Source organism: Miniopterus schreibersii (assembly GCF_964146895.1).
Source record: "Miniopterus schreibersii genome assembly, chromosome: 6".
In the NCBI taxonomy this organism is placed as follows: Eukaryota; Metazoa; Chordata; class Mammalia; order Chiroptera; family Miniopteridae; genus Miniopterus; species Miniopterus schreibersii.
The window spans coordinates 38,678,923-38,703,979 of record NC_138107.1 but is presented as its reverse complement, the minus strand read 5'-3'; the positions used below and the strand labels follow the sequence as shown (position 1 = coordinate 38,703,979).

The following is a 25,057-nucleotide window of genomic DNA, read 5'->3' as shown; positions in this document are numbered from 1 at the left end:
AGGATTTTTGAGCAAACCATGCCCTCTTCAGAAAATACCTGTTTTTTCAATTTACCACTGGGCTACTTGAGGTAAAAGCAAATGAAAGAAAATTGCCCTGTTCAAAGGTTCTATAGGCTCCCCAGGGCCTTCTCAAGTTCTCAGAAGGGATGGATGGCATGTAAGCAGTCATACATGGAAATAAGTTCACAGGCAACATATTTCTGATTTACTACGGGGATGTTTTAGAGGTCCTTGCGTTAGGGTCCATCAAGTCGTCTGGCCTCCTGCTCAATCCATTATACACGTATCCCCAGCCCTTAGCCTAACACATAATAGACCAATAAGGAACAAAAAGCAAAGAACATACTTGAAGAAATGTTGATTTAATTCACTAAGTCTTAAAAAGACACTGCAACATTTATAATGAGCATTCTTTGCAAATAACCATTTAAAAATATAATGTATGTAAACAGAATCAGGATTCTTCAGTTACAAGCAATAGACACTGATTCTTTCAAGAGAAAAAGGGCAGATGGTGAATAGCTCAGAGGAGGTGTTAATAAACATTCAGTAGGTCAGAATTGAGGCTGGCACTATTCAGATTTAAGCAGCGAGAGATCAAAACTATCTTTAGGGAAGGCTGCCAGTGGGCAACTTGATTTCAGACACTTTCCCCAAACCATACAGAGAAGGGGCAGTTCCCCAGTGTGTGTGGGTGTATGTGTATATATGCTCTTATCAGGCTGAGCAAACAAAACCAGAAGTCTACTGTACATACACAGCTGAGCTTTGAATTATATATGTACTTTTAATATGAAAACATACACTTCCCCCAATTAATGTTGATTAGTGCTTCTGATAGGAATAAAATATTGCCACATACTCATGGCATGAAAAGTAGGTTCTGAAAAATTATCAGAATTAGCTACAGAAGCAGGAAAGATTTCATAAGCTAGAATTTATTCCTTGCATTTGAGTTATGTAAATTATTTTTTTGTTCCATACTTTGGTTCTTTAAGCTTGATTATCTGTCACTACTTTTGCCAATTTAATCATAGGAAAGCCTCTATGAGTGGTTTAGGCACCTATTAGGGGCCTGGCACATACTGTCTCATTTCAAAGAAAGAAAATTAATGGAGTTACATCTGTTTAGAGCCTAAAAATTTGTGACTGCTAATTATACTTATTGACGGTTTTGGGAGATTATGGCAGAAATAGACTTCTATATGAAATTGTTTTCAGTCCATTTCTTATTTCTTCCCTTTGTGTATAAGTGTGAGCCTCCAGCTTGAGTCCAACCACATCCAAGGCCAGGATGGGCAAGCTGGACAATTGAACAAGGCAGGCCCAGGACAGAGCCTCTGAGTTGTCCCCTGAAACTCATTCTGAGCTAAGAGCGTAGACAGAACAGCGCACCCAGTTCCAAGGCTTCAGGGTCAGGAGACTCAGCTTAGTGCCCGGTCAGTCTGCTATTCTGTTTGCCTCGCCCTAGCCCAAGGACATGTGTCTACATCTCAGACACAGAGCATGAAACCAGAATGCACTGTTACCAAAAATCCTGTAAGCTCCCCAGCACATACAGCAGTGGTTGGCATCTAACAACGTATCGCAGTATGGAGAGTGAGGCATTCCCCTGCAAGTTCACTAAATCTCAGCATCCAGATTTGGCATCCTGGGGGAACCAGGACATCAGTGGTGTGCCTGGGACCCAGCAGAATGAAATGCTCCCTGAGAAAGGGCAGTAGTAGGCAAAGAGACCATGGAGACCAGAGAAAGCTGCAAAGAGGCAGCTCAGGATGCCCCTAAACACAGAGGAGACTCCCAGGAATTTTTGGGCAGGGGCAGATACTTTGTAATGAAAAGGTTTGGCAAGTGCCACTTTATTAGGGGTTATCATTGAAATAAACTCTTATTTTGAAAAAGGCTGGTGAAGCCTGTGGAGCTTGGAATTTTCAGAAGAGATGACAGTAACTTATCACCGAAGTGTAGAGTTGTTTTTCACCCCCAGTAAGGTGATGGTTCAGAGGCATCCACACTGGTCCTCTCAACACTCCTGTCCTGGCACATGGGTGGAGATTCCCCGGATGCATCACCTGTGCAACACTTTGTAGACAAGAAGTATCTTTTTGTGTGGGTAAGAACTGAGAACACTGGTATCATTCTCTTTAGTGTCATTAATCAACCGACCCAAACGGCCAGATAACACGTGTCGTCCTCATTACTCTTGAAACTTCTGATTCCTCTGCCATTACAGATGGGATCCAGTTTTACTGAAAGAAAAAACTCAAAATAGGGGACTTTAGCATAAAGTAAGAAATGTTGTAAATGTGCTTTGTTCTCACTTTAAACTTGATTTAGAATTCATCCCCAATAATGAAAGGGAATGTGATGTGCCAACTTATGCTAGCACTGTGAAAGGGATAGATGTTATTCCTATTTGTGAATTCAGAGCGGGGGTTGGACTGTTGACATTAACTATGGGCTTTGGACTCTTCTTTACAAATCAGCTTCCCCAGTTAAAGTGACTGCTTTTATTAAGTTACAATTAAATAGCTTCCAGTTAATACAAGAACATGGAGATAACATCACGAGGGCACTGCTGTAAAGTTAAAAGACCTATGTAAAAATTCTGCAGCCAGGTTTCTCACAGGAATGCTAAATGGCCACTGGCCTGTCTATTGTAGTTTTATTAACAGAAATACTGACTTGGTAAGATTATAAGCATAGGCCTTTAAATAACTTCCTAGGAATCTGAACTTTTGCTTTCAATACCAAATAGTATCTGAAAAACATGCTCACTTTTGTGTTTTTTAAGAAATTCTAAGAACTGGCCCAGATTCATGTGATAGTCATTCCTTAATCCGTAGTCACCATGGGCCTCAAGGAGTAATTCTTCAAAAGAATGGAAAAGGCGCAGATCCTCGCCATTTCCTTCAGTTTCCATACTTTCAGCATGCTTACAGGAAATGTGCTTCCAATTGGGATACCTAATTGTGTGCCAGAATTCCTCACAGGGCTCTTTGAAGCCCTCCACACAGATTATACCAGGCTTTCCTGTCATACAAAATCCAGTCACATCTAACCTTTTCCCAGCATCCAAAATCTTTTTCCTTAGGTCCTGCTGATAAATGTGGTGGCTGTAGATCCACATTCGGAGAAATGTGTTCTTGACTGGCTTTGCTTCCGTAGATGGTTCGTAAACGAGCTTTCTGTTCAGGAAATAGGAGGCACTGTTGTCCTGTAACCACTGGATTGCTGCACATACACAGAGCTCACCTGGATCAAAAGTCCCTATATAAGAAGTGAGACCTTTGTTGAGAAGTAGCTGCTCTTGTCTGTCAAGCTCAGATGACCGTCCAAACAGCTGCAATGCTACATAGGGGTAGCTGTGAGGCATGGTTACTTGCAAATCAATTTTCACCTTAAAATGAAAATTAAATAGACTTAAGTACCATAAAATCACCTAAGCTAGTTTATCAGTGGCAACTGCATGTTTTTATTAAATGTAATAGTTATTGCTACTATTGTCAGCTATGTACTAGACACTGTACCAAGTACTTTACCTACACTATTCCTTCCATTTATGTATTCATTCATTCCAATATTTATTGAACACCTAACCATGTGCCAGGTACCCTATTCTAGAATAAAGAAGTGAGGACACTCTTTCTGTCCTTTGTGAAGTCTAGAGCCTAGTGAAGGAGACAGACATTAAACAGATACAGCAAGTATTTCATTTCCATGGTGAGAAGCATTACCATGGAAAAGTACAGGGATCCACACAGTTTGGGGAACCAAGACATCTCCTGAGGGAATGACAAAGGATGAGTAGGAAATAGCTAGAAGAGTGGTTCTCAAGTGCCTAGTCCATGTGTTACCTATGCTAATGCTAGAGATAAATGGATCAGAAGATGAAGGTATATTCATTTTTAGTATTTAGATTTTCTATCTGTATTTGCTTTCTGTGTTAGGGTGCCACCAAAGAAACATTTATTCACTCCTTAAAAGCCAGTTTTGCTGTAGGCCATATATTTGTGAAAATCAAATATGTACAAAGAAGTCCATACTATAATAGTCAGCTTGGTAAAAACAGTGGATGGCTGAGCAGAATAACAATGGTAGTCAGATGTTTTTAATAATAAACACTAGGCATACTTGTTAAAAAGGTGTGCATGTTTACGTAAAATTCAGGATGTTTATTGAAAACAATTTGGCATCCCATATTTTACATATTTCACTTTCAAACAAGTAAAGGAAATTTGTGGAAAAATCCATCTGGAATACTCTCTATTTGTTTCCTAGACTGAAAGCTTATGTTCCAAGTGTTTCCAATTAAAAACTTGGCACCTTGCAACAATTAAAACAACTCAAGGCACTTACCTTGGGCTCCTCAATCTGGAGTGTAATCACAAATTCAATTGTTGGTGGCAGCGCTTCCCTTGTGCCTTCCAAATACCTCTTTATAGTCGTCAAGGCATTTACATCTTCAAGTTTTACTTCTCCTTGGTTGGGAAACATGGAAAACAGCATTTCCATCTCCAGCAGCTGAAGCTGCAGGCATTCCTTCATAGAAGCGGAGGACATGTTGCCTTGAAATCAACCTGCCAGGAAAACTGGAAAGGCCCAGGGACTCAGGGTTTGTCAGTCAGCAGTGCTCAGCGAAATTTCCCGAAGGTCCCTTTGCGTGGAAGCAGTTTTGCAGGAACGCTAGGCACTGAGAGCTAGGGGCACAAACCAGGGCACTTACACACTATCTCCTGGACCCCCAAATCTAGCATGCACAACCCCCACCCCCCTCCAAGATACTTCGTTAAAATTCAGATTCCCAGTCCCTTTCCCCTACTCCCACTTCCGATCTAGATCCTGGGACGCGGGCCTGCAACAAGTGTTCCGAATTTTTCCGTTGCAGGTGGTTGGCAAACGCCTGCGGGCGCCGCAAGCCTGCATTCTGGGAAAGGCGAGGGGCCCGGCTTCCGAGCCCTCCCAGGACTCGGGTGGGCGGAGCCGGCCGCTGCGCAAGGGAGCCCGCAGCGCCGGTGGGCGGGGCTTCGGCTTCCCTAGCCCCCGGTCTCGAGGACCCCGCGGCCGCCTGCGCCAGTTGTCGCCCCTCGGCCGGGGCGCAGAGGGTCGCTCCCGGGTGGGCGTTTCCGCCTCTCCCGAGAGCCAACCGGCCCGGAGGGGCATCATGAGAGCGCGGGACGATGTGGATCCGTTTGCCCCTCGCCCGAGGGGCCCAAGTTTAGGGGGTCCTACAGTTACATAAATAAAATGAGGTTTAGTGTCAAGCGGGGCGGAGATGGGGAAGAGGAGGCGGCCCAAGAAGGCTTCCCCGAGTCAAAGGCTTGGGAGATGAACCTCGAGAATGGAGAAGCGGATGCGGGAAATCAGGGGGCGCTCGGTGTGGTCGAGGCCACCTCGTCAGAGGCCCCAAATCGAGGCTGGCGTTCCTCCATCCAGGACCCTAGGATCCCCAGCTTCCCAGGGACGTGGGCTCTGCCACCCCCAGACCCAAATTTGGAGGCGGGGCTGGGTACGTTCCGGTCGCAGCGCTCGGGCAGCCCGCGACCCTCGGCTCCAACCCCCGGGCCACCGCGGAGGCCTCACCCTTCCTGGTCATTCAATGGAAACAGCCCCAAGCCCGCTCAGACCCCGGATCCGCAGTTCCCGCAGGCGCGAGCTGCGCGCGACCCGCGAGGAGGCGGGGCGGGGCCAGCGAACCCTCCCCGCCGTGATTGGCTGAGGGGCGTGGCGACGGGCCGGAAGCCACGCTGGGCCACGTCTGCGGGTTCCGAGAGCTGCAGGCTGGTAGCAGGCGGCGCCGCGAGGCAGCTTCTCCTTCGGGTGCAGGTGAGGGCGAGACTCTGGCTGAGGTGAGCCGCGAGGGCACGTTCTGGTCCACGGGGCACGTTCTGGTCCACGGGGCGTCGGCCGACCCACGGGCCGGGGCGTTGACTAACGGACTGAGGGACCGAGCGCGCACGGGTCACACCCACCCGCCTCCCGCGCCTCGGGAGCCGGGCGCTGGGCCCGCCCGGGGGTCTCGTGCTGGGCGGGCTCGGCCGCCGGCCTGGGCGGGGGTCTCGGCGCCTCCGGCCCGGAGGAGCTCGGACTGAGGCCCCCGAGATGGGGTGGAGGGGAGGAGGACACTCTTAATCTCTTCAGGGCGGACACTGTGGACTGGGAAATGTTTTTAATAAAGGCGTTCACGCGCCCATTGGGAGTAGTTTCAGCACCTAAAATGCATGAAGGAGTGGATGCATTTTATGTTAAAAAGACTTTCTGGACTGAGCAGGGCTGGTGTACGCCCTGTGAATAATCGTGATACATGACCCACTGGTCAATTTTTAACAAAATGTGTTCATGCTGGTGAAAGAGAGTTCCTGTAACTTCTGTTTACTGAAACAAGGACAATTAAGAAAACAAGATACGGGCACACCTAATTTTATAGCGCTTAAGGTTTATTGCGCTTCACAGGTGTGTGTTTTATAAATTGAAGGCAAGACCCTCCACCAGCGAGAAGACCGACTGGCTTGATTAGCAGTGCTCGTTTGTTAGGGTGCCTGGAGCTCACCCCGCAGTCCCGACCAGCGTGGCCTGCGGGGAGGCAGCGGGGCTGCTGCTCATCCCTGGCTCCCTGGAAGTGGGCCTCACCCAGGGATGAGTGGTACATGGAACTGAGAAGCCCCAAGTCCCACTTGAAATTGGAGTATCCCAGAGAAGAAGTGTCTAAGTAGACTAAGTAAGGCTAGAGGGCTAAGGGCCGATGTTTGATTTTTTTTTTTTTTTTAATTACATGTAAAAGGGAGATGTTGCTGGTTTCAGAGCTTTATTTTATTTATTTAAATCCTCACCGGAGGATTTTGAGACGGGAGGGGGGAGCATCGATGTGAGAGAGAAACATCTGTCAGTTGCCTCCGGTCTGCGCTGGACTGGGGTTTGAATCCGCAACCTAGGCATGCGCCCTGAATTGACCTGCAACCTTTTTGGTGTGTGGGACGATGCTCCAACCAACCGAACCACCCGGCTGGACCAGAGCTTAATTTACAAGTGCGTACTGATCCTCCCTTATGAAAGTAGAAAAATTCACTGTCAGGTATTGGAGAGGAAGGAGACTGTAGCTTTTTGTTTTTCATCTGGGAATATGTAGGCTGGGAAGAACTGCAAAAGAACCACACAGATTTCCCAGATATTTTGGATATGTAGGTCCAGTCCACTTGAGAATATGAGCTTAGGCTTCAGTGTCAGCTACCCATGTAAATTTAGCTTGTTTAACTGAGGCCCAGGCTTAAGCTATTCTAATTGTAAAATAAGGTGATATTTGATCTCATAGGAGTCTCTGAATCTTGATGTAGAAGCTTCATTTTAGTCGAGAGTGGACCATTTTAAATTTACCCCAGGCCCAGGGCTATCCCTGGAGCCAAATGGGAGATGAGTTGGAGATAATCTGACCTCTGCCCTGGAGTGGACAGTATAAGTGGGACAAGATTTTCTAGTTAATACTAACTTCCAGAACTTATTCTATCATTCTTTTCTTCTTAAAAATGGTTCTTTGAGGAGGTTCAAAATGAGGCATGCCTATTAGTTTGGGGTGGCAGTTTCTGAAATAAACGGTCCTTGAAAGATTTCTTAATATTGCCTGAAAAATATTCCTTAATTTTTTAGGCATGGATTTAGATGCTGTTACAAAACACTCAGCATTACACGCCAAGCCCGGTGGACTCACTGTTCAGTATGGCACTGCTGGATTTCGAATGAAAGCAGAACATCTTGATCATGTCATGTTTCGCATGGGATTATTAGCTGTTCTAAGGTCAAAACAGACAAAATCTACAATAGGAGTCATGGTAACAGCATCACACAATCCTGAGGTAATGCATTTAGTGCTCTGATAAAGCAAACCTTTATTTACAAGACCAAACCTTAGTTTGTCTGAGCAGTTTGACCCAACATACAAATTCTAATTCTAGGAATGGTCCCTTTTTTGTTTTGTGCCTTTGGATTTGAAACAACTTTTTCTTGATGAGTGGCTACTTGACTCATGACTCTTTAGAGGGTGTGGAGCGAATGAAATGAGACTGTCATTTTTGAGGGAGTGTCCCTATTAGAGAATAACAGAATGTCCTTCCAAATTAGTTATTTTGTTACAGTATCAGTAATGAAAAGTCTTACCTCTATTAATTTAGCAGAAATTAAAGGGATTGGGGAAAGGTGGGGAAAAGACAAACATTTGCAAAGGCTTAGCACATTTTGAAACTTTTCAGACAGGTTTTTTTATAGCTAGCAAATAGTTTCCTGTTCTGAAGAAACAGCCAAACAGGAGGCTCCAGGAATCCAAAAGTGAGCTTTCGGCGAAATGTTGATGAGGCCGATGGTGTTTATGACTTTTTTATAAAAGTATTCCTTTTGATACAACTAAACTTTTATTCTGTAGCTCACTAATATTACATGGTTTGAATAATATGCTTCTCTTTGGTTGCTAGGGCATGAGATTTTTGCCTTTGTAGCTAAATTAACAGTAAGTAAAAGCTATATAGGTCAGTAAAGGGTTGTAACCTCTTCCCCCAAAACATAAAGACTTTGCTTGTCCAACTCTAAATGTGCATCGCTATAAATGCATAAGTGTCTAAATGTCTGAATCTCTGTAATTGATTGATGGCTTGTAAGCAGAACCTCATATTTATTGCTAGTTCCAGAAGCATTTCTTAAAACAATTATAAGCTGTTTCCTTCAGTTGACATTCACTCTAAACTACATTTTATTTTTTCCAGAAATTTGAGCAGAACAGAATTAGGAGTCAGTGTTCAGCTTCTGAGCCACCCACTGGTTGACACATTGGGCAGGATGTGCTCAGAATCTAGTCATAGTGAGAAGGAGCTTTAGGTGCCCTCATTCTGCTCCAGCTGTGCCCTAGTCAGTTACCTGATGTTAAAGCGTAGGTGGAGGCTTTTTAAAACTAGTGTAGTCTGTTGGGCGTAAGAGTCAGATGGCTTAAAGATTTAATGTCATCACTGATGCTTCTTGGCTCTATAAACATAAGCCAATTACTTGATCTGAATCTTAGTTTTCTCAGATTGGAAAAATAATAAGCTTATTAGATTGATTGGTGGGGTCATGAGGATTTACTGAGCTTATGTATATAAAGCACTAGTCTAGCATCTGGCATTCAGTAGGGTTCTCTGGTGAAACCATCCCTGTCTCTTGTTGGGGGAAAACAGCTTGAATTTACTTTCCTCAGCTCAACCTTTTGAATATGCACAAATAGCTTATCATTTGTTTTTTTTTTAAGGAAGACAATGGTGTCAAATTAGTTGATCCTTTGGGTGAAATGCTGGCACCTTCCTGGGAGGAACATGCTACCTGTTTGGCAAATGCTGAGGAACAAGATGTGCAGAGTGTGTTGCTGGACATCAGCAAGAAAGCTGAGGTGGATCTGCAGCAAGATGCCTTCGTCGTGATTGGTAGAGATACCAGGTGACCATGGAGTTAGTGATGAAAGCAGTTTTGGGAACTCAGTATAAGTGATTGCATCAGTTTCAGTACCCATGACAAATCGGAGGAAAGAAAGTAGAACTGCCCCGAGAGGCATCTCCCCTGCCTGGCTTTGTAGGAGAATGCAGGAACTAAGTCACCACTGCTGCTTGGGTATTTTGGAGTCTGAACACCAACACTTACTATCCGCTTAACCTTTTGGAGCTTCCCTTCACTCATCTATAAAATGTTGATGATAAGGCCTAATACAGGGTTTTTGTGAGGGTTTCATTAATTACATGAAATAATGTATGCAAAAGATGTATTTCCTGGCACAAGAGAAGCATTTAACAAATGACTCCCACACCCGTACTCCTCAGTTTACTTTTTCCCCAATAAAGAACACGACTTTAACTCATTATTTTTAGAGATTTATTTTATAATCTGTGTTGTTGGTTCATATATTTATATTATTTTCCCATGCTGGAGTTCACTGTAAAGTATTAACAGTTTATTTCTACAAATTTGTCATATTTTGCAGCTATTGCCTTTCTTCATAAAAAGATACTTCTGTAAAATGTTAGATTTAAAGTGTACTTTGAAGTAGAAGCATTCACTTTTGTATAAGATCTGGTTTTAGCCAGAGATGCTTTCTAAAGGAAATTTTTGCTCAGTTTCCTATTGCCTTGGACTGGTGTCTTACCCTGAAATGTGTTATCAGAGGCACTTCCAAATATCACTGATTCCATGATCACTGGTATTTATAGGCAGCAGAAATAGCTAAGTGACTTATGTTCTGAGGCAGATTATCTCACAGTAAAGCCATCGCAGGTGTATTTGCCTCTTGCCTATTAACTGGTTTAAATGACATAGACATAGAACATCTTTTTCTATGAGGCAGTTATTAATACCCAGTATTATGTTACACACACTGTACATTCAGTGTTGCTGATCTTAGGCAGTATGTGTAGTTGTCAAACTTGACAGAGTTTTTGGGTATGGTGTAATTAGTGCATATTTTGTATCAATTTTCTAAATTCATTTAAAAGCCATTATATTTCCAAAAAATAACATTGTGAAGGACTACTTGACCCAAATTATTTTTTCAGACTTCACAGGATTCAATTGAAATACAATGAACTTATTATTCTGATATTTGTAGCACGTAGTTTCAGCATTTGCTTTTAGAACTAGCATCCCTGTTGTTTTCTGGATGGGATGTACTATTTTTCCCCTTTTCTCTCCTAGGCCCAGCAGCAAGAAACTCTCACAGTCTGTAATAGATGGTGTCACTGTTTTAGGAGGTCAATTTCATGGTATGTAGTTATCCTGAGTTGTAAATTAATCTTTAAAAAAATTGGAAAAAAATAAAAGTAATACATATTTATTTTAGAAATGTTTGAAAATAGAGACAAGCTTTTAAAAATGATCTAGATATATAATATGAGCTTTTAAAATTTTAAAAATGTAAAAATAAATTTTTCTGGGCATGGGTATTTTGTTTTTTGTGTATACGTTAATGTAGAAAATGCTGGTCTTAAACAACTTTCTTTAGTAAGGCTGAATTTTTCTTTTCTTTTTTTTTTCTAATCCTCACACAAAGATATTTTTTCCATTGCTTTGCAGAGAAAGTGTGAGTGGGAGAGGGAAAGAGAGAGATATCAATACCGATGTGAGAGAGACACGCATCGATTGATTGCCTCCCGCATGTGCCCTGACCTGGGCTGGGGATTGAGCATGCAACCGACGTACTTGCCCTTGAACCTGGGGCCCTTCAGTCTGCAGGCTGATGCTCCTAACCACTGAGCTAAACCAGCCAGGGCACTTAACTTACTTTTGATTCTCTTTTTGACTCACTCTTGCACTGAAGAATAGTCCTTTGCGGCCTCAGCTTCATGAGGGCCTGGTCTTCTATTGGGTTCCCCATCTTATACCAACATGGACACTTTTGCACTGAAAACCATAGCTCAATTTCAAGTTTTAAGGAATGCCCAGGAAATAAAACTAGTTTCCTTGGTTCTAATCTTGGAGCCTCTCTATTTACATAGATTTTGGCCTACTTCCTTTGCAGCTTGTTGGCACTGCAGTTTTTTAAAAAAATAGATTTTTAATTTAGCATTTTTGATTGTTTATGAGTGTTCATCTGAATTATGTAGTTTGCAATGTTGCTGGAAATAGAACTCAATTACTTTTTTATACTGCTGTTTTTACTGTTACTCGTCTATACTGATCGTTTTTTCCTATCGATAGTAGTTCATATTTCTTTTAGAATTGAGTTTGTGTCCAAAGTGTATTTTTTTCTAACACCACCAATTAACTCAACTCTGACACTGTCTGCCTGCAGGTAGTACATGATCTTACCTCAGTCCTGTAAGACTGCCATCCCCTAACCCACTGCACATTGCAATCAGCTGGGCTCCTGACCAGTCTGCAGGTTCCTACAACCCCTTCCTTGGGTTGGGTTAATTTGCTAAAGCATCTCGCAGAACTCAGAGAAGCATTTTACTTTCTAGGTTACCAGTTTATTATAAAGGACTTAACTCAAGAACAGCTAGGTTGAAGAGATGCGTAGGTCAAGGTGTGTGGAAAGGGGCTCAGAGCTTCCATGCTCTCTGAACATGCCACTCCCCAATCTCCCAATGTGCACCAACCGGAACCCTGTCCTTTTGGTCTTTTGAGTTTTTATGGAGGCTTCATTAGAGAGGCATGAATGATTAAATTATTGGCTGTTGGTAACTGAACTCAATCTCTAGCTTCCCTCCCTGGAGTTGGAGTTGGGTTAGGGCTGAATGTGCCAACCCTCTAATCAGCTGGCGATGGTTCCTCTGGCAATCAGCCCTCATGCTGAGGTTTCCTAGGGGCTTTCCAAATGTCACCTTTTTAATGTAAAAAAAAAGGCATTGCTCTTTTGGCTTCTTGAAATTCCAAGGGTTTAGAAGCTCTGTCAAGAATGGGGAATATGAAGCTACGTCAGGAATATATATTTCTTACTATAAATTACAGTATCACCATGTGACATGCATTTGTAATGATTTCATTGGGTATTTGTGTATTTCATTGGGTATTTAAAAGTTAGCATTTTGTGTTTTCTGAGATGTCTGTTGTCACACTGCAATTCCTGCAGTATGAATCCATTTAACCTTTTTTTCTTTATTAAGAAATGTGGTAGATTGCTTTCTGTGCTTCTGTGACAGATTACGGCTTGCTGACCACGCCGCAGCTGCACTACATGGTGTACTGCCGGAATACCCATGGCGAGTATGGGGAGGCAACTCCAGAAGGTTACTACCAAAAGCTTTCCAAGGCCTTTGTGGAGCTTACCAAACAGGTGAAAACTTGAATGTGATTAGAGTGTAAGCAAGTGAATAAAATAACATCACTGAACAACTTATTGTAATTACATAGTTTGTCACTGTTCCTCCTTTTTCCAAAAATTTGGCATATTTTTTTCCTCCCAGGAATACACAAGGTATCCTAACTTAGTGTTGGCATTTACTTAACAAGGCACATAATACATCCTGAGATCACTGGGGGAACAAACATGGTGGAGTTCTTACAAGTATTCATTCAGATTTATTTTTTTAAAATATATCTTTATTGATTTCAGAGAGAGGAAAGGAGAGGAAGAGAGAGAGAGAGAAACATCAATGATGAGAGAGTCATTGATAGAGCCCACAACCCGGGCATGTGCCCTGACCGGGAATCGAACCCTGATGGCCTGGATCCTAGGGCGACACTCAACCACTGAGCCACTCCCGGCCGGGCCAGATTAATTTACTCTTAAGCAAGTAGATGCTGTTGGAATCCATTTGAGGCATCTGCTGTTGAGAACATTTTCTTGTTCAGGAAATCGGCTTGTAAAACCTGAATGAAATTTGAGGAGTATAATTTACTTGATCAACAAATATTGAGTGTATATTATTGTTGGGCACAGTAAACCAAAACAAAGCCTTTGCTGTCATAGAATTTATACTTTCAGGTGAGGATGGGTAGGAGAGGAGACTGACAGAAAATACAAACAAATGCCCAGTGGTATAATATGTTATGAAGAGAATGACAGATGGTTTTACTGCTCATTCATCTGTATGCTCATTCCCACATTTGAAAAACTGTCATGTAATATAGACTATATTATTTGCAAGGCAACCTGCTTAATTGAGGCTAATTCTAATAAAACCTGACCAAAAAACTGTTGAGATGCTCTAAATTAAATTACAGTGCCCAAACAATGGGAGAAAGAGTCAGAATGGTTATCCTGTTAATAGCTGTGGGCTAGCTAACAAAAAACTATTCATATCCATGTGTGTCTGTTGGAACTTCAGGTTAATTTCTAGGTGCTATGTTTGTGATTAGTCTAAAGAGAGAATAGCCAGGCGTCTTTGAATCTCAGGAGCCTCCGCTTCTTATTTACACAGGAACTAACCAGACTTGCCTACAACCTATCCAGGGGAGCAAACACTTCTTATCTGGACTCTGCTCCTATCCATAACTGGCCCCCTTCACCTTCTCCCATCCTCTTTGTCTGTAACTAAGGTAAATCCTTTCAGAACTGCTTACATCTTTCTACCCCATACATGATGTATAAAAACACTTGGAAAACTCTGGGACGGTGGTGGTCATGTTTGTATTTTCTACCTAGGTATGCTGCTGGGGTTTTAGACTCTGAGCCCTAAGACCAGTCGTCCTTTTTCTCCCTAGCAGTGGCCTAATAAACCCTTTGAAAAAGGCTTTCAGCTGTGAAAGTAAATTTTTTGTTTAACAAGCTCCATCTCTGTAAGTTAGTCAGTCAGTGAAACTGTTCCAGTGTCAAAGTGTTCAAAAAAAGGTATTTAAAATTTTTACTTCAATGTTTTAGGATTTTCACCTGAATATGTGTACCCTTTTGTTTCTTGGTTTAAAATAGATAACTGAAATAATAGAAGATGTTTCCTTGTAGGTATACATGCTTTATGCTTCACTCTTACCTTTAGAACTTGAAATTTTTCTTCCCTGTGTCTTTTCGTTTTAAGGCTTTCTGCAGTGGTGGCAAACATCAACCACTTAAGGTTGACTGTGCAAATGGCATAGGGGCCCTGAAGCTGAGAGAAATGGAAAACTACTTCTCCCAGGGGCTGTCAGTTCAGCTGTTTAACGTTGGAACCACAGGGAAACTCAATCATTTATGTGGGGCTGACTTTGTGAAAAGTCATCAGAAACCTCCACAAGGTATGTAAAAAATTTGTTTTTAGAGTTTTGAAACCCATCTCATTTACAAACAGAAGTGGCCAAGTGAGTGAGGAGTCGTGCAGCTGGTCTTTGTGCCACTTGTAGATATCCGGGCATCTTCCCACTCATCAGTGCCATCCAGATATGAACTACTCTTTGCCTGTGAGACAAGGGACTCCTCACAGTGTGTGGGAAATCTGGTAGGAAAGCAAAATCAGACATTGGCATTCTGGAGGGCTTGTTAGCAGATTTGTGGGCTCTACGGTGGTTTCCGAATCTAGGCCTGGGGTAGGGTTTGTAGAGCATAGGAATTTGCATTTCTATCCAGTGCCCAGGGCTTTTTAATGATGCTGGTCTGGGGACCACACTTTGAGAATCACTAATCTATAGGATAGCAATAGTTAAGTAGCATTATTTTTCATCTTACTGAATTAGACACACTGTGGAAAGGGAATGAAACTGCTGAATTGTAAGTGTCTCCCAAATCAGTGATTTACATAGTGGGCGTGTTAGGAGGAAGACTGTTCCTCAGATTGTACTTGTAGTAAGAGGTGTTCTATATTCTATATTTAGCTGTGTTGTAGATTCAAATTGTTAGCCTGTCTTGCAAATGTGTTTTATTTGGTCTGTTGTGTGTCTGTTGTTTAATTACGTTAGCCGCCACCATTTTTTTCCTGTTTTTTTATTTTTATTTTTTTATTGACTTTAGAAAGAGAGGAAGGGAAAGAGAGATATTGATTTGTTGTTCCACTTATTTATGCATTCACTGGTTGATTCTTGTATGTGCCCTGTCTGGGGATGGAACCCTCAACCTTGGTATATCAAGACGATGTTCTAACCAACTGAGCTACATGGCCAGGGCCAGTTGCCACCACTTTAAAATGTTTTGATTTCACTTAAATATTGGAATCTGACTTCTCTACCAAAATTAGAAAATGTCCATTCTCATGTCATGTTAACTGGCTGCAGTGGAGTAGCTCCATCTGCTCAGGACCCATGTTCTTTAGAACTCTACAGATCTCATCCAGTTGCCCCTCTCATTGACGATTCTTTCTGCCTCAGTGTAGTAAGCATTTATTTATTTTATTTTTTAAAAAAATATATCTTATTGATTTCAGAGAGAGGAAGGGAGAGGGAGAGAGAGAGAAACATCAATGACGAGAGAGTCATTGATCGGCTGCAGCCCACAACCCGGGCATGTGCCCTGACTGGGAATCGAACCCCAATCTCCTGGACCTTAGGTCAGTGCTCAGCTGCTGAGCCACGCCCAGCCAGGCGTAGTAAGCATTTAAATTTTCAGTGTAATTAACCAATTTAAGCTCCTTTTTATTTAAGTGCTAGTTTTGACTGTTACTTTACTGGCAGTTCAGTTCTTAGTTCCTGATCTATCCATTCACTAAATCATGAGCTCCTTTTCTCTTTCTGTAGGCACTGGGGCTACAGTACAAACAAAATCACAGGCCCTGGCTCTCATGAAGCTTGTGGTGTACCCTGTAGTCACTTTACATTCATATTCCAGACAAACACCTTTCACTGCCTAGTTGCCTCATGTTGCACTGGCTATTTGTTGATGTCCTTACATCTAATAAGTTTGTAACAATTGCTGAGGTTTCAATAATTTTATGCAAATTACAGAAACCATTTATCTCTCATGGGTTATAATTCTTTGTTTTTAATTACCAGTTTCTTGTTATTCATGGTATGAACAAATAAAAATCACTTCTATCCAAATTAAATCAAAGCACATACCTCATCTATTCCTGATTATTTTTTATATGTAAAGGACATCGTAGGACTAGATAAATTGCATTCAGAAATATCTGTAGCTTTCAGAAAACTATATGGGAACCTGTCTTGCCAAACCACCTGGCTTAGAAAATGGAATTTTATTTTAGCATTATGTCAAGTTTCAGCATAGATTTTAAATCCTTCTTTTTCAGTTAGCTGTGAAAGAATTTACCCTGTAAAAACTACCAATAAGCCTCCATACCTTTTGAAGATTAAGACAATGTTTTTTATTTGGAAGGATCATTTTAACTACTTGAGTAATCATAGTGGACATGCTTATGTGTAACACACAAGACCAGTTATGATCATCCTTCAGTGAACAAGTATTCTCTTGTAACTAGTAGAAGAAAAAAACGTAAAACTTCTTATATTGAGTTGTATTCCCATTTTTAAAACTGAAATGCATTTTTGATTATTCTGTGTGCTAGGAATGGAAATGAAGTCCAATGAAAGATGCTGCTCCTTTGATGGAGATGCTGACAGAATTGTTTATTACTACTATGATGCAGATGGTCACTTTCATCTCATAGATGGAGACAAGATAGCAACGCTCATTAGCAGTTTCCTTAAAGAGCTCCTGTTGGAGGTATGGAGGGGAGTGATTGACTACCCTTTAAAACAAGACCTACCAGTGAAGTAGTTCTATAGCAGTCAGTTGAATGTCTCAAAAGCACAATTTATGGGAAATTCCTTGCATTTGTGGCTGGAAAATACACAAAGAAATGTTATTTTTAATCACTTCAACTTTGGGGACTTGGTTTTGGAATCTGAAGTTATGCTTTCCTTCGGGGCAAAGTTTTATGATTTGAAGCTTTATGAAGTTTTTGTTTCTTCATAACTGACACTTTAGTAATGGAAGTTCCACCATAACTCCCCAAAGCCTAAGCTGAATCAGAAAGTCTCATCCTCTGAGATTTGTTTTGCTCTTTTGGAAATCTTTGGCTAGCCCTATAGGATGTAATGGGAAGTAATTATTGTAATCTGGGAAAGTTATACTTCATGAATTCAATAAGTAATTTTACTATTAAAAAACTAAAAATATAAAGATCAAGAAACCCCAGTCTTCTTTAGAAGGGAGTCCTTGTCGAATTGCCTTAAATAATGCCTGGAAGTATTGGGAACTTTTTTTCTGGCCTCCATGTAAATTTTCATTGAGTCACTGACCACATACACTAAAGTGCAGCTGAATTTGTTGACAACTTTTTCATCCTTTAGAACTTACATTTGCTTTGGTGGCGCCTTTACTTTTGATGCACTATCATTATCGCTGTTTTTATCTAGATTGGAGAAAGTTTGAATATTGGTGTTGTACAAACTGCATATGCAAATGGAAGTTCAACCCGGTATCTTAAAGAAGTTATGAAGGTATTGAATTATTTCCATTTTCTGGTAGTTTCTTAATTCTATTGTAAGATATTTCTGTGAGGAAAACTACCCTCATAAAAGTGAATCGGCTGTAGTGCATGAAGCTGAGCTTTTGCCCATGTAAAGGTAAATAGAAATCAAAAGAAAAATGAAATTGTCCCTGATGCAAAGGGAGGCTTTCTTTCTGTTTTGCAGCCTCTTAGCAGATTGCCTGTGATGTGTATTGCAAGGCTGGCTTAATGTTTATTCAGTAATAAAACTATTTTCTTACTCTTCTTCTGTGGAGAAGTTTTCTGGGTTGGTAGATTTTGTTTCTAATTATTTTCCCCTTGTCACCAGATGACCACCCTTTGTAGCACACTGCTGTTAGCAAGTTCATGGCAAAATGGGACCCATTTGCTTTTTCTCACTAGCTACTGAAGAATTTTTCACTTTTGTGTATCCCTTTTTAAGCTCCTGCATTTTGCGAGTTATTTTTGCCTTTCCATTTGTTTTAAAGCAGGGATGGCAGTTAGATTCCTGTAGGACCTGGAAGCTGCAGTGAATAGTACAGTGGGCAGATGAGGCCTAGGAAGAGTGCCCAGGCCAGCTGCGAGGGGCTGCAGCAGGAGCTTTCATGGGAATTTCCTACTTCTTAAATTTTGGCAACTGATTTAAATTTAAAAGTAGAAGTAAGTGCAATAAAACACCTTGGAGGCTGGAGTTTTGTGACCTGATTTAAGGGTGGGGCAAAAGTATGTTTACACACATAAAACAGAGTTTATTCTTGTATTATCATTTACTAATTATTGTATTATTTTCCAAATGAACAACTGTAACCTCCTTTTGCCCCACCCTGTATATGGTTACAGTAAAGTTACTCAAGGAACTTCCATCTAGGGCCCAGTTGCCTATTTTTCACAGGGATTTTCATTACTCCGGGGGGTGGTTTTAGTATATTTTTTTTAAGTTTTCTTTATTGATTTCAGAGAGAGAAAGGGAGAGGGAGAGAGAGAGAAAAACATCAATGATGAGAGTCATTGATCGGCTGCCTCCTGCACGCCCCCTGCTGGGGATTGAGGCCGAAACCCTGGCATGTGCCCTGACCAGGAATCAGACCTTGTCTCCTGGATCATAGGTCAGTGCTCAACTGCTGAGCCATGCTGGCCAGGCTGTTTTAGTATTTTAATTCCTATTTTCTGTCTTAATTTCTTACAGGTAAGATACCCTGTTTAAGAAACTGACTACATCAGAAACTTACTTTTCAACCATTTTCTAATGGATTAAATACTTTTAGCTCTAACAATTCCTGAGGTGCTCTAAATCCAATTAAATGTTGATCTTATTTGATCTTGATCTTTTTTGTAGTTTTGCATTGTCAATTTTTTTTTTTTTTTTAACCATTTTTATCAGATCTCTTCAAGACTCTATCCACTGTTGCTAGTCCAACAACCATAATTTACTGGGATTAATCTTAGGAAATTCCTAATGGATCTGGCTTGTGGGCCAAATCAGCCTGCCACCTGTTCATAAAGTTTTATTGGAATACAGCCATGCTCATTTGTTTTTGTATTGTCTGTGGCTGCTTTTGCACTAGTGACAGAATTGAGCAATTGTAACAAAGACCATGTGGCCTACAAAGCCTATAATATTTTTCTGGCCCTTTATAATAAAAGCTTGCGGACCCCTACTCTAAGCCACTTTCCATCCTGTAGCTAAACTGAGCTTTCTAAACCAGAGCATGTCACTCCTCCACTTGTAATCTCATTATTTTATAAGGGGACCCTCATCTCTCTCACATTTTTCTTTTCCCTTGTCTGTGCTGCTGAGTGCCTTCTCTTTCCCATAGTAACCACTTTGGTTTTAATTCCTTTTGTCTTCCTCACTAGATTAAACTCCAAGTTTTGTTTCTTATTGTATCCCTGGATAGTAGGTACACAGTAAGTTTGCTGATTGAATAACTGCTGTTGTGTTTTCAAAAATGTGTTATAGGTACCAGTCTATTGTACTAAAACTGGTGTAAAACATTTGCACCACAAGGCTCAAGAGTTTGATATTGGAGTTTATTTTGAAGCAAATGGGCATGGCACAGTAAGTTCTCTTCGACAAATACAGCCTTGGCTGGCATTTTTTTTATGATGGGAATTCTATATCTGGGTAGTATAGGTAATATTCTGCTTTGTTGAAATGATTGGGATAGTTGTAGAATTTTATTATTTGGTTAACTTAATATATTTGTATGTATTATGAAACTGTGGCTCTTTTAGATTGTAATGATCTTTGAGTGTGAAGAAATAATGCTAATTTGTTCTTACAGTATAGTTTCTTCTAAAAATGCATATCTTAATTTTTTAATAAGCAGATTGTCTATACATCATTAAAAATTTTTTTTCCCAACTGGCCATAGGTGGTTAAAGGGAAAATGCAGTAGGTGTGGTAGATTGAAGTGTTAGATAGCTTGAGAATTATAAACAACTAGAAATGAGTTTAAAGAAATTAGCAATAAGCATATAGTTTTTTTATGGTGCTCTTAGCAGACAATGTTTAAAAAAGTTTTTGAGATATAACTCATCTACCATAAAATTCATAATTTTAAGGTGTATTAAATGGTTCTTAGTGTATTCATAAGGTTCATAATTTTTCTTCAAATGTTTTTATACTTCACCTCATTTCATAAATGGCTTTGAGGCAGCCAACACAAAAAGTTATCTACGTCAAATAATTTCCCTCATGAATTTCAAAAGTGGCTTAGAGGCAGTGAATCAAAGTAGAAGAAAAACAAGTTCTTAGAAAATACAGCTAAAATGCAGGGGTTGGTAAATCAATATAAAGGGCAAATAGTACTTTAGGCTTTGGAGCTATAGTGTTTCTGTTGCAACTGATCCGGTCCACTGGTATGGGGTAAAGGAATGGGTATGGCTATATTCCAAATAAGTGACCAGCCTGCACCCTAGTTTACCAACAAACGAGTTTGGTAGGCTCTTCCTCCCTAGTACTGGGCATCTGAAGGCGTTTCAAACGGACAGAAATCTTGAGGAACTTGATGTTACAGTATATATAGTCATAGCACTATTTGCCACAATGTGATATGAGTGCTCTTTCTGCCTTTGCCTAGCTTAGAGCCTTAATTTTAGGACAAAAAATACAGTAGTTGCAATGAATTATGTTCTTCAAGGTAAAATGGATACAAATGGGCTTAAGGAACCTGGTTGCACAGAACTGATTTAGCTGGCTGAGGGGTAAACATAATGAATCCATGTACATGGCCACCTTTGCCAAGGTGGTATTTCCTTTGCAATCAGCTCTTTAAACTTTTATAACCAGTTTTATAATCCATAAAGGAACATTTTCCCTAGTAATATCTTTTGGGTTCTGCTTCGATCTTATATTAATTTCATACATTGTAAAGCTGCTGTTATTCCCCCTCAGTTTCTCCATATTCATTGAGTTTCAAAAGTGGTTTAGTTAGGGTGACAGTGCTTATGACTGGGGCTGGGATATTTTTGTGATTTCTGTGTGATTTCATTGTAGGTGCTGTTCAGTAAAGCTGCTGAAATTAAGATAAAACAGTTAGCAGAAGAATTAGAAGATAAGAAAAGGAAAGCTGCTAAGATGCTTGAAAACATTATTGACTTGATTAACCAGGTCAGAACTGATGGGGTGCTGGGCTCTGGGTTACCTGTACATTATTCAGATAGAATGTGGACAGAATAATAGGCTGTATAAAAAAAATTAAAGTGGATAAATCCTGGAGCCTTCCTCACAGTAGTGGTACATACAGACATGAAATGTCAGTGACAGAACATTAACATTAATTTGCTTCCTCACCTTACATTTTTTTATGAAAAATTTCACGATTCAGCTACTGAGTGTATATATGTGACTAAACATTTGTTAAAACATTTACTTGAGGAAATACGGGAAAAATAATCAGTTGTCTTGGTCAGATTGGCGGGATTGGAGTATAGCTGAAGGCAATGGGAGGGCAAAGTGGTGGAAGTAACATCTGAGAATCTTGCACATTTGGGCACTGTACATACTTCCCGTAACACAGGGAGAAGGGTTATTATAATTGTCATTTTATAAATGAAGAAACAGGCTCAGAGCTACTAAGTGGCAGAATATGGCTTCAGCTTCAGGTGTGTCTTACACCAAAGCTCCTATTTCTCCACGACCTTGCATGATGCCTTCCATCACGGTATAATATCTCAGCAGGGATCTAGTTATAAGGAAAAATTTGAGTCATAGAATGTTAATGCTGGGATCTTAAGAGTTATCCTAATTTCATTTTATAGCTGAGGAGGAAGATGAAAGGCAAGTTTCTCAAGCTAGTTTCATTCTTTCCCTCATTAATGTTCATATTTATCCACAGTAGTTAATAACGCTGCATGGGGGGGAGCACAGGAGGCTGAGATTGGTTTTCTAAGACACATTCACGTCTAAGCTTTCCTTGTATCAGAGTGGTCTCTCCCATTGTCTCTTGCATCTTGCAGACGGCTGGTGATGCTATTTCTGACATGCTGGTGATCGAGGCCATCTTGGCTCTGAAAGGGCTGACTGTACAACAGTGGGATGCTCTCTACACAGATCTTCCAAACAGACAGCTCAAAGTTAAGGTGTGAGCGAGATTTTAAAATTACTTCTCTTCTAAAAATTAAAGCCTATTATTTCAAATCTCACTATATAAAAATATTTCCCAAGTGTGCCATATTTCATTCTATACATACATATTACATAGAAAATAATGCCTTATATCATAATGACTATCTTTAAAGATTACAGAATAGCTCTTAACCATTCTATAGTTTGAGAAGCATTTGGTTTCCAAACTTATGATGGTATTATGTAACACTTTAAAAATTTTATGGAAAATTTAGAACATACATATATAGAGAAAAAAATAATGATCCCATGTACCAAGCTTCAGCAGATTTTAAGTGTTGCCTCTATACATTTTCCACATCCCCATATTATTTTGAAGTGGATCCTGGGCAGCCTATCATTTTGAGTGAAAATATTTCCTCTATTATTCTTGGTTTACAGAGTATTTCCTGAGGCTAGATCTGGGGGTTCAAAGGGAGAGAATGATAAATTCAGAAAAATGGCTAATCAACGTCTATGTAGATTTATACCAGTTTACACGGTTCTCATCATGATCCTCTTTATGTAATAGGTAATTTTAAAAAAAGGATAAGTGGCAACCTAAGATTATTTGATCAGTGACTTAACGGCCAGTAAATACTGTATGACTTATTTTAGTGGTAACTGTAAGACAGTCTGTGGAAATATTTTTTGCTAAAGGTAACTTGTAGACTGAAGAAACAGAAACTATAAAGATGTTGAAATCAATAACCCTGATTTTGGCAGAAGTAAAAATCATGAAATTTTAATGTAATTTCATTGTCCGCTTAATCTGGTACATCACTGTCTGTGTTGTACTGTGTACAGTAAGCTGCAATGTAGCTCTTACTGTTAAATTGAAACAGCCAAACCTTTTAGTGGGAATTACTGTTAATAGGTTAAGCTTTTAAAAGGAAGGGAAATTATAACAACAAACATGAAATGCTTGTGCCTAGGTTGCAGACAGGCAAGTTATTAGCACCAAGGATGCTGAAAGGCAAGCAGTTACACCCCCAGGACTACAGGAGGCAATCAACGACCTGGTGAAGAAGTACAAGTTTTCCCGCGCTTTCGTCCGGCCCTCTGGTACAGAAGATGTAGTCCGAGTATACGCAGAAGCAGACTCACAAGTAAGCTGGTACAGTTCTATTGAAAAAGTGTGCAGCAAGAAGCTAATGATAACATAGGTAGTAGGAGATGAAAACTTTCTTGCTGACTGGTCACTACAGAAAAGTAGCCAGCCGCATGGGCAAGTTCTGGCTCGAGGTAGTAGCCGGTCAGCAAGGTGAACAGTGTTGGAATCTAACTGTGATAATTAAGGATTTAATATCTGAGATTTGTTTATAGAGCCTTTTAGGTTCATATTAAGACTACAAAATTATTTTCGTCAGTAGTTGTTATATAGTTGAACAAAATTACACCCACTTAGATTATTTCTCCAAATATTTTTCTTTTGATTTTCTTTACATTTCCTGAAAGTATCGTATTTCTAATTGTGACATGAGTAACTAATAGGTACTTAGTTTGACACGTTAAACTATTATCTGGTTTTTCTCCTGTAAAAATATAATTCTGTTTCATAAAAACAACCAGGCTTGAGGCCCATTTCTGAAATTCATGTTTGTCTGTGGACTCTCAATTTGTTTTTCAAAGTTGTTCCTTTAAATGACAGCCTTGTTTCTGTGATAAGGTCGAAACTCTGTGGTCCGGATATTTATAATTTGCCTTTTCAACACACTCTTTTCTGTTACCTTAAACCCTTGATAAAAATGTTTGCACAGCGGAGGCAAAATAGAGTTGACTGAATAGGGACTCAGGAGGAGATATCTTTAAGCTGCCAGCTATTGTCTACATACATCATCTGTAGAAGCCTTAGGCTGTCCCAGAATTTAGTGACTACTCCTGGCGGGTGAGGAGAGGAGAGGACATCTGGGGCCTTAAGAGTTACTCTTAGGATCATTGTTGCCTTTAAGAACTAAGTTTTATTAAATTAATTCAGTTTTGGAATAATTGATTTTATAATCTGATTTGATTAAGAACTTATTTTCCGTTTATTTAAGGTTGTTTGAATTTGCTACTGAAAGATGAAAAACTGAAAAATTTTCATTTGAAACTGTTATAGTGAGACAATCAGGAAGCTCCCTCCCCTTTCCTCGGAGTTGCAAGTAGCCTGGTAGATGCTGTCTTTCCCATCTAATCACCCCTTAATGTAATTTTCAGGAAAGTGCGGACAGACTTGCACATGAAGTGAGCTTGGCAGTATTTCGGCTGGCTGGAGGAGTTGGAGAAAGTCCCTAACCAGGTTTCTGAAGACAACTTTTATATTCTTGAGAGACTGGATTTTTAAAAAGATTTTACAAAATAATAGTACTGCCATTATTGTGATAGGTTCAAACAAATCTGTAACCATGATGTTTACTGCACCTTACTGGATTGTTTCTTAAACACTACCAGAATAGTAATTTAGAAACAGCTAAGCCTTACACTTGTTAAATTCAGTTTTTAAAAAAATGAAACTTACCTCTAGTTTCAGTCTCACTAATGTAAAGTATTAGGGCTTACCTCTGTGATTCAGTCATTAACTTTATAATATATGCTGGGAAGGATTCATGAGGATTGCTGGAAAATTAAATCTTATTTATTACCAACA

At 40.3% G+C, this 25,057-nt stretch overlaps 2 protein-coding genes across 5 annotated transcripts; one reads left to right on the top strand and one right to left on the bottom strand.

Moving 5' to 3' along the window:
• Positions 1-352: 352 nt before the first annotated feature.
• Positions 353-5,668, bottom strand: RWDD2A (RWD domain containing 2A). 3 transcript variants are annotated; one of them, XM_081140812.1, is made up of 3 exons: positions 5,587-5,668; positions 4,363-4,595; positions 353-3,403 (listed from the first exon to the last, which is right to left on the bottom strand). In XM_081140812.1, exons 2-3 carry the CDS (start codon positions 4,564-4,566, stop codon positions 2,726-2,728), a joined length of 882 nt encoding a protein of 293 aa, XP_080996938.1. In that variant the 5' UTR covers positions 4,567-4,595; positions 5,587-5,668; the 3' UTR covers positions 353-2,725. The 3 variants fall into 3 exon arrangements, with proteins under 3 accessions (XP_080996938.1, XP_080996939.1, XP_080996937.1); XM_081140813.1 differs by having other exon boundaries at positions 4,363-4,545; positions 5,587-5,663; XM_081140811.1 differs by having other exon boundaries at positions 4,363-4,703; positions 5,587-5,641.
• A 59-nt stretch (positions 5,669-5,727) lies between these two features.
• Positions 5,728-25,057, top strand: PGM3 (phosphoglucomutase 3). Of its 2 annotated transcripts, none has more exons than XM_081141021.1 (13): positions 5,728-5,852; positions 7,645-7,850; positions 9,269-9,453; positions 10,699-10,766; positions 12,645-12,778; positions 14,460-14,655; positions 16,872-17,029; positions 17,725-17,808; positions 19,780-19,878; positions 21,319-21,432; positions 22,281-22,403; positions 23,364-23,537; positions 24,628-25,057. In XM_081141021.1, the coding sequence occupies exons 2-13, from the start codon at positions 7,647-7,649 to the stop codon at positions 24,703-24,705; spliced, it is 1,617 nt and encodes a 538-aa protein (XP_080997147.1). In that variant the 5' UTR covers positions 5,728-5,852; positions 7,645-7,646; the 3' UTR covers positions 24,706-25,057. The 2 variants fall into 2 exon arrangements, with proteins under 2 accessions (XP_080997147.1, XP_080997148.1); XM_081141022.1 differs by having other exon boundaries at positions 5,755-5,829.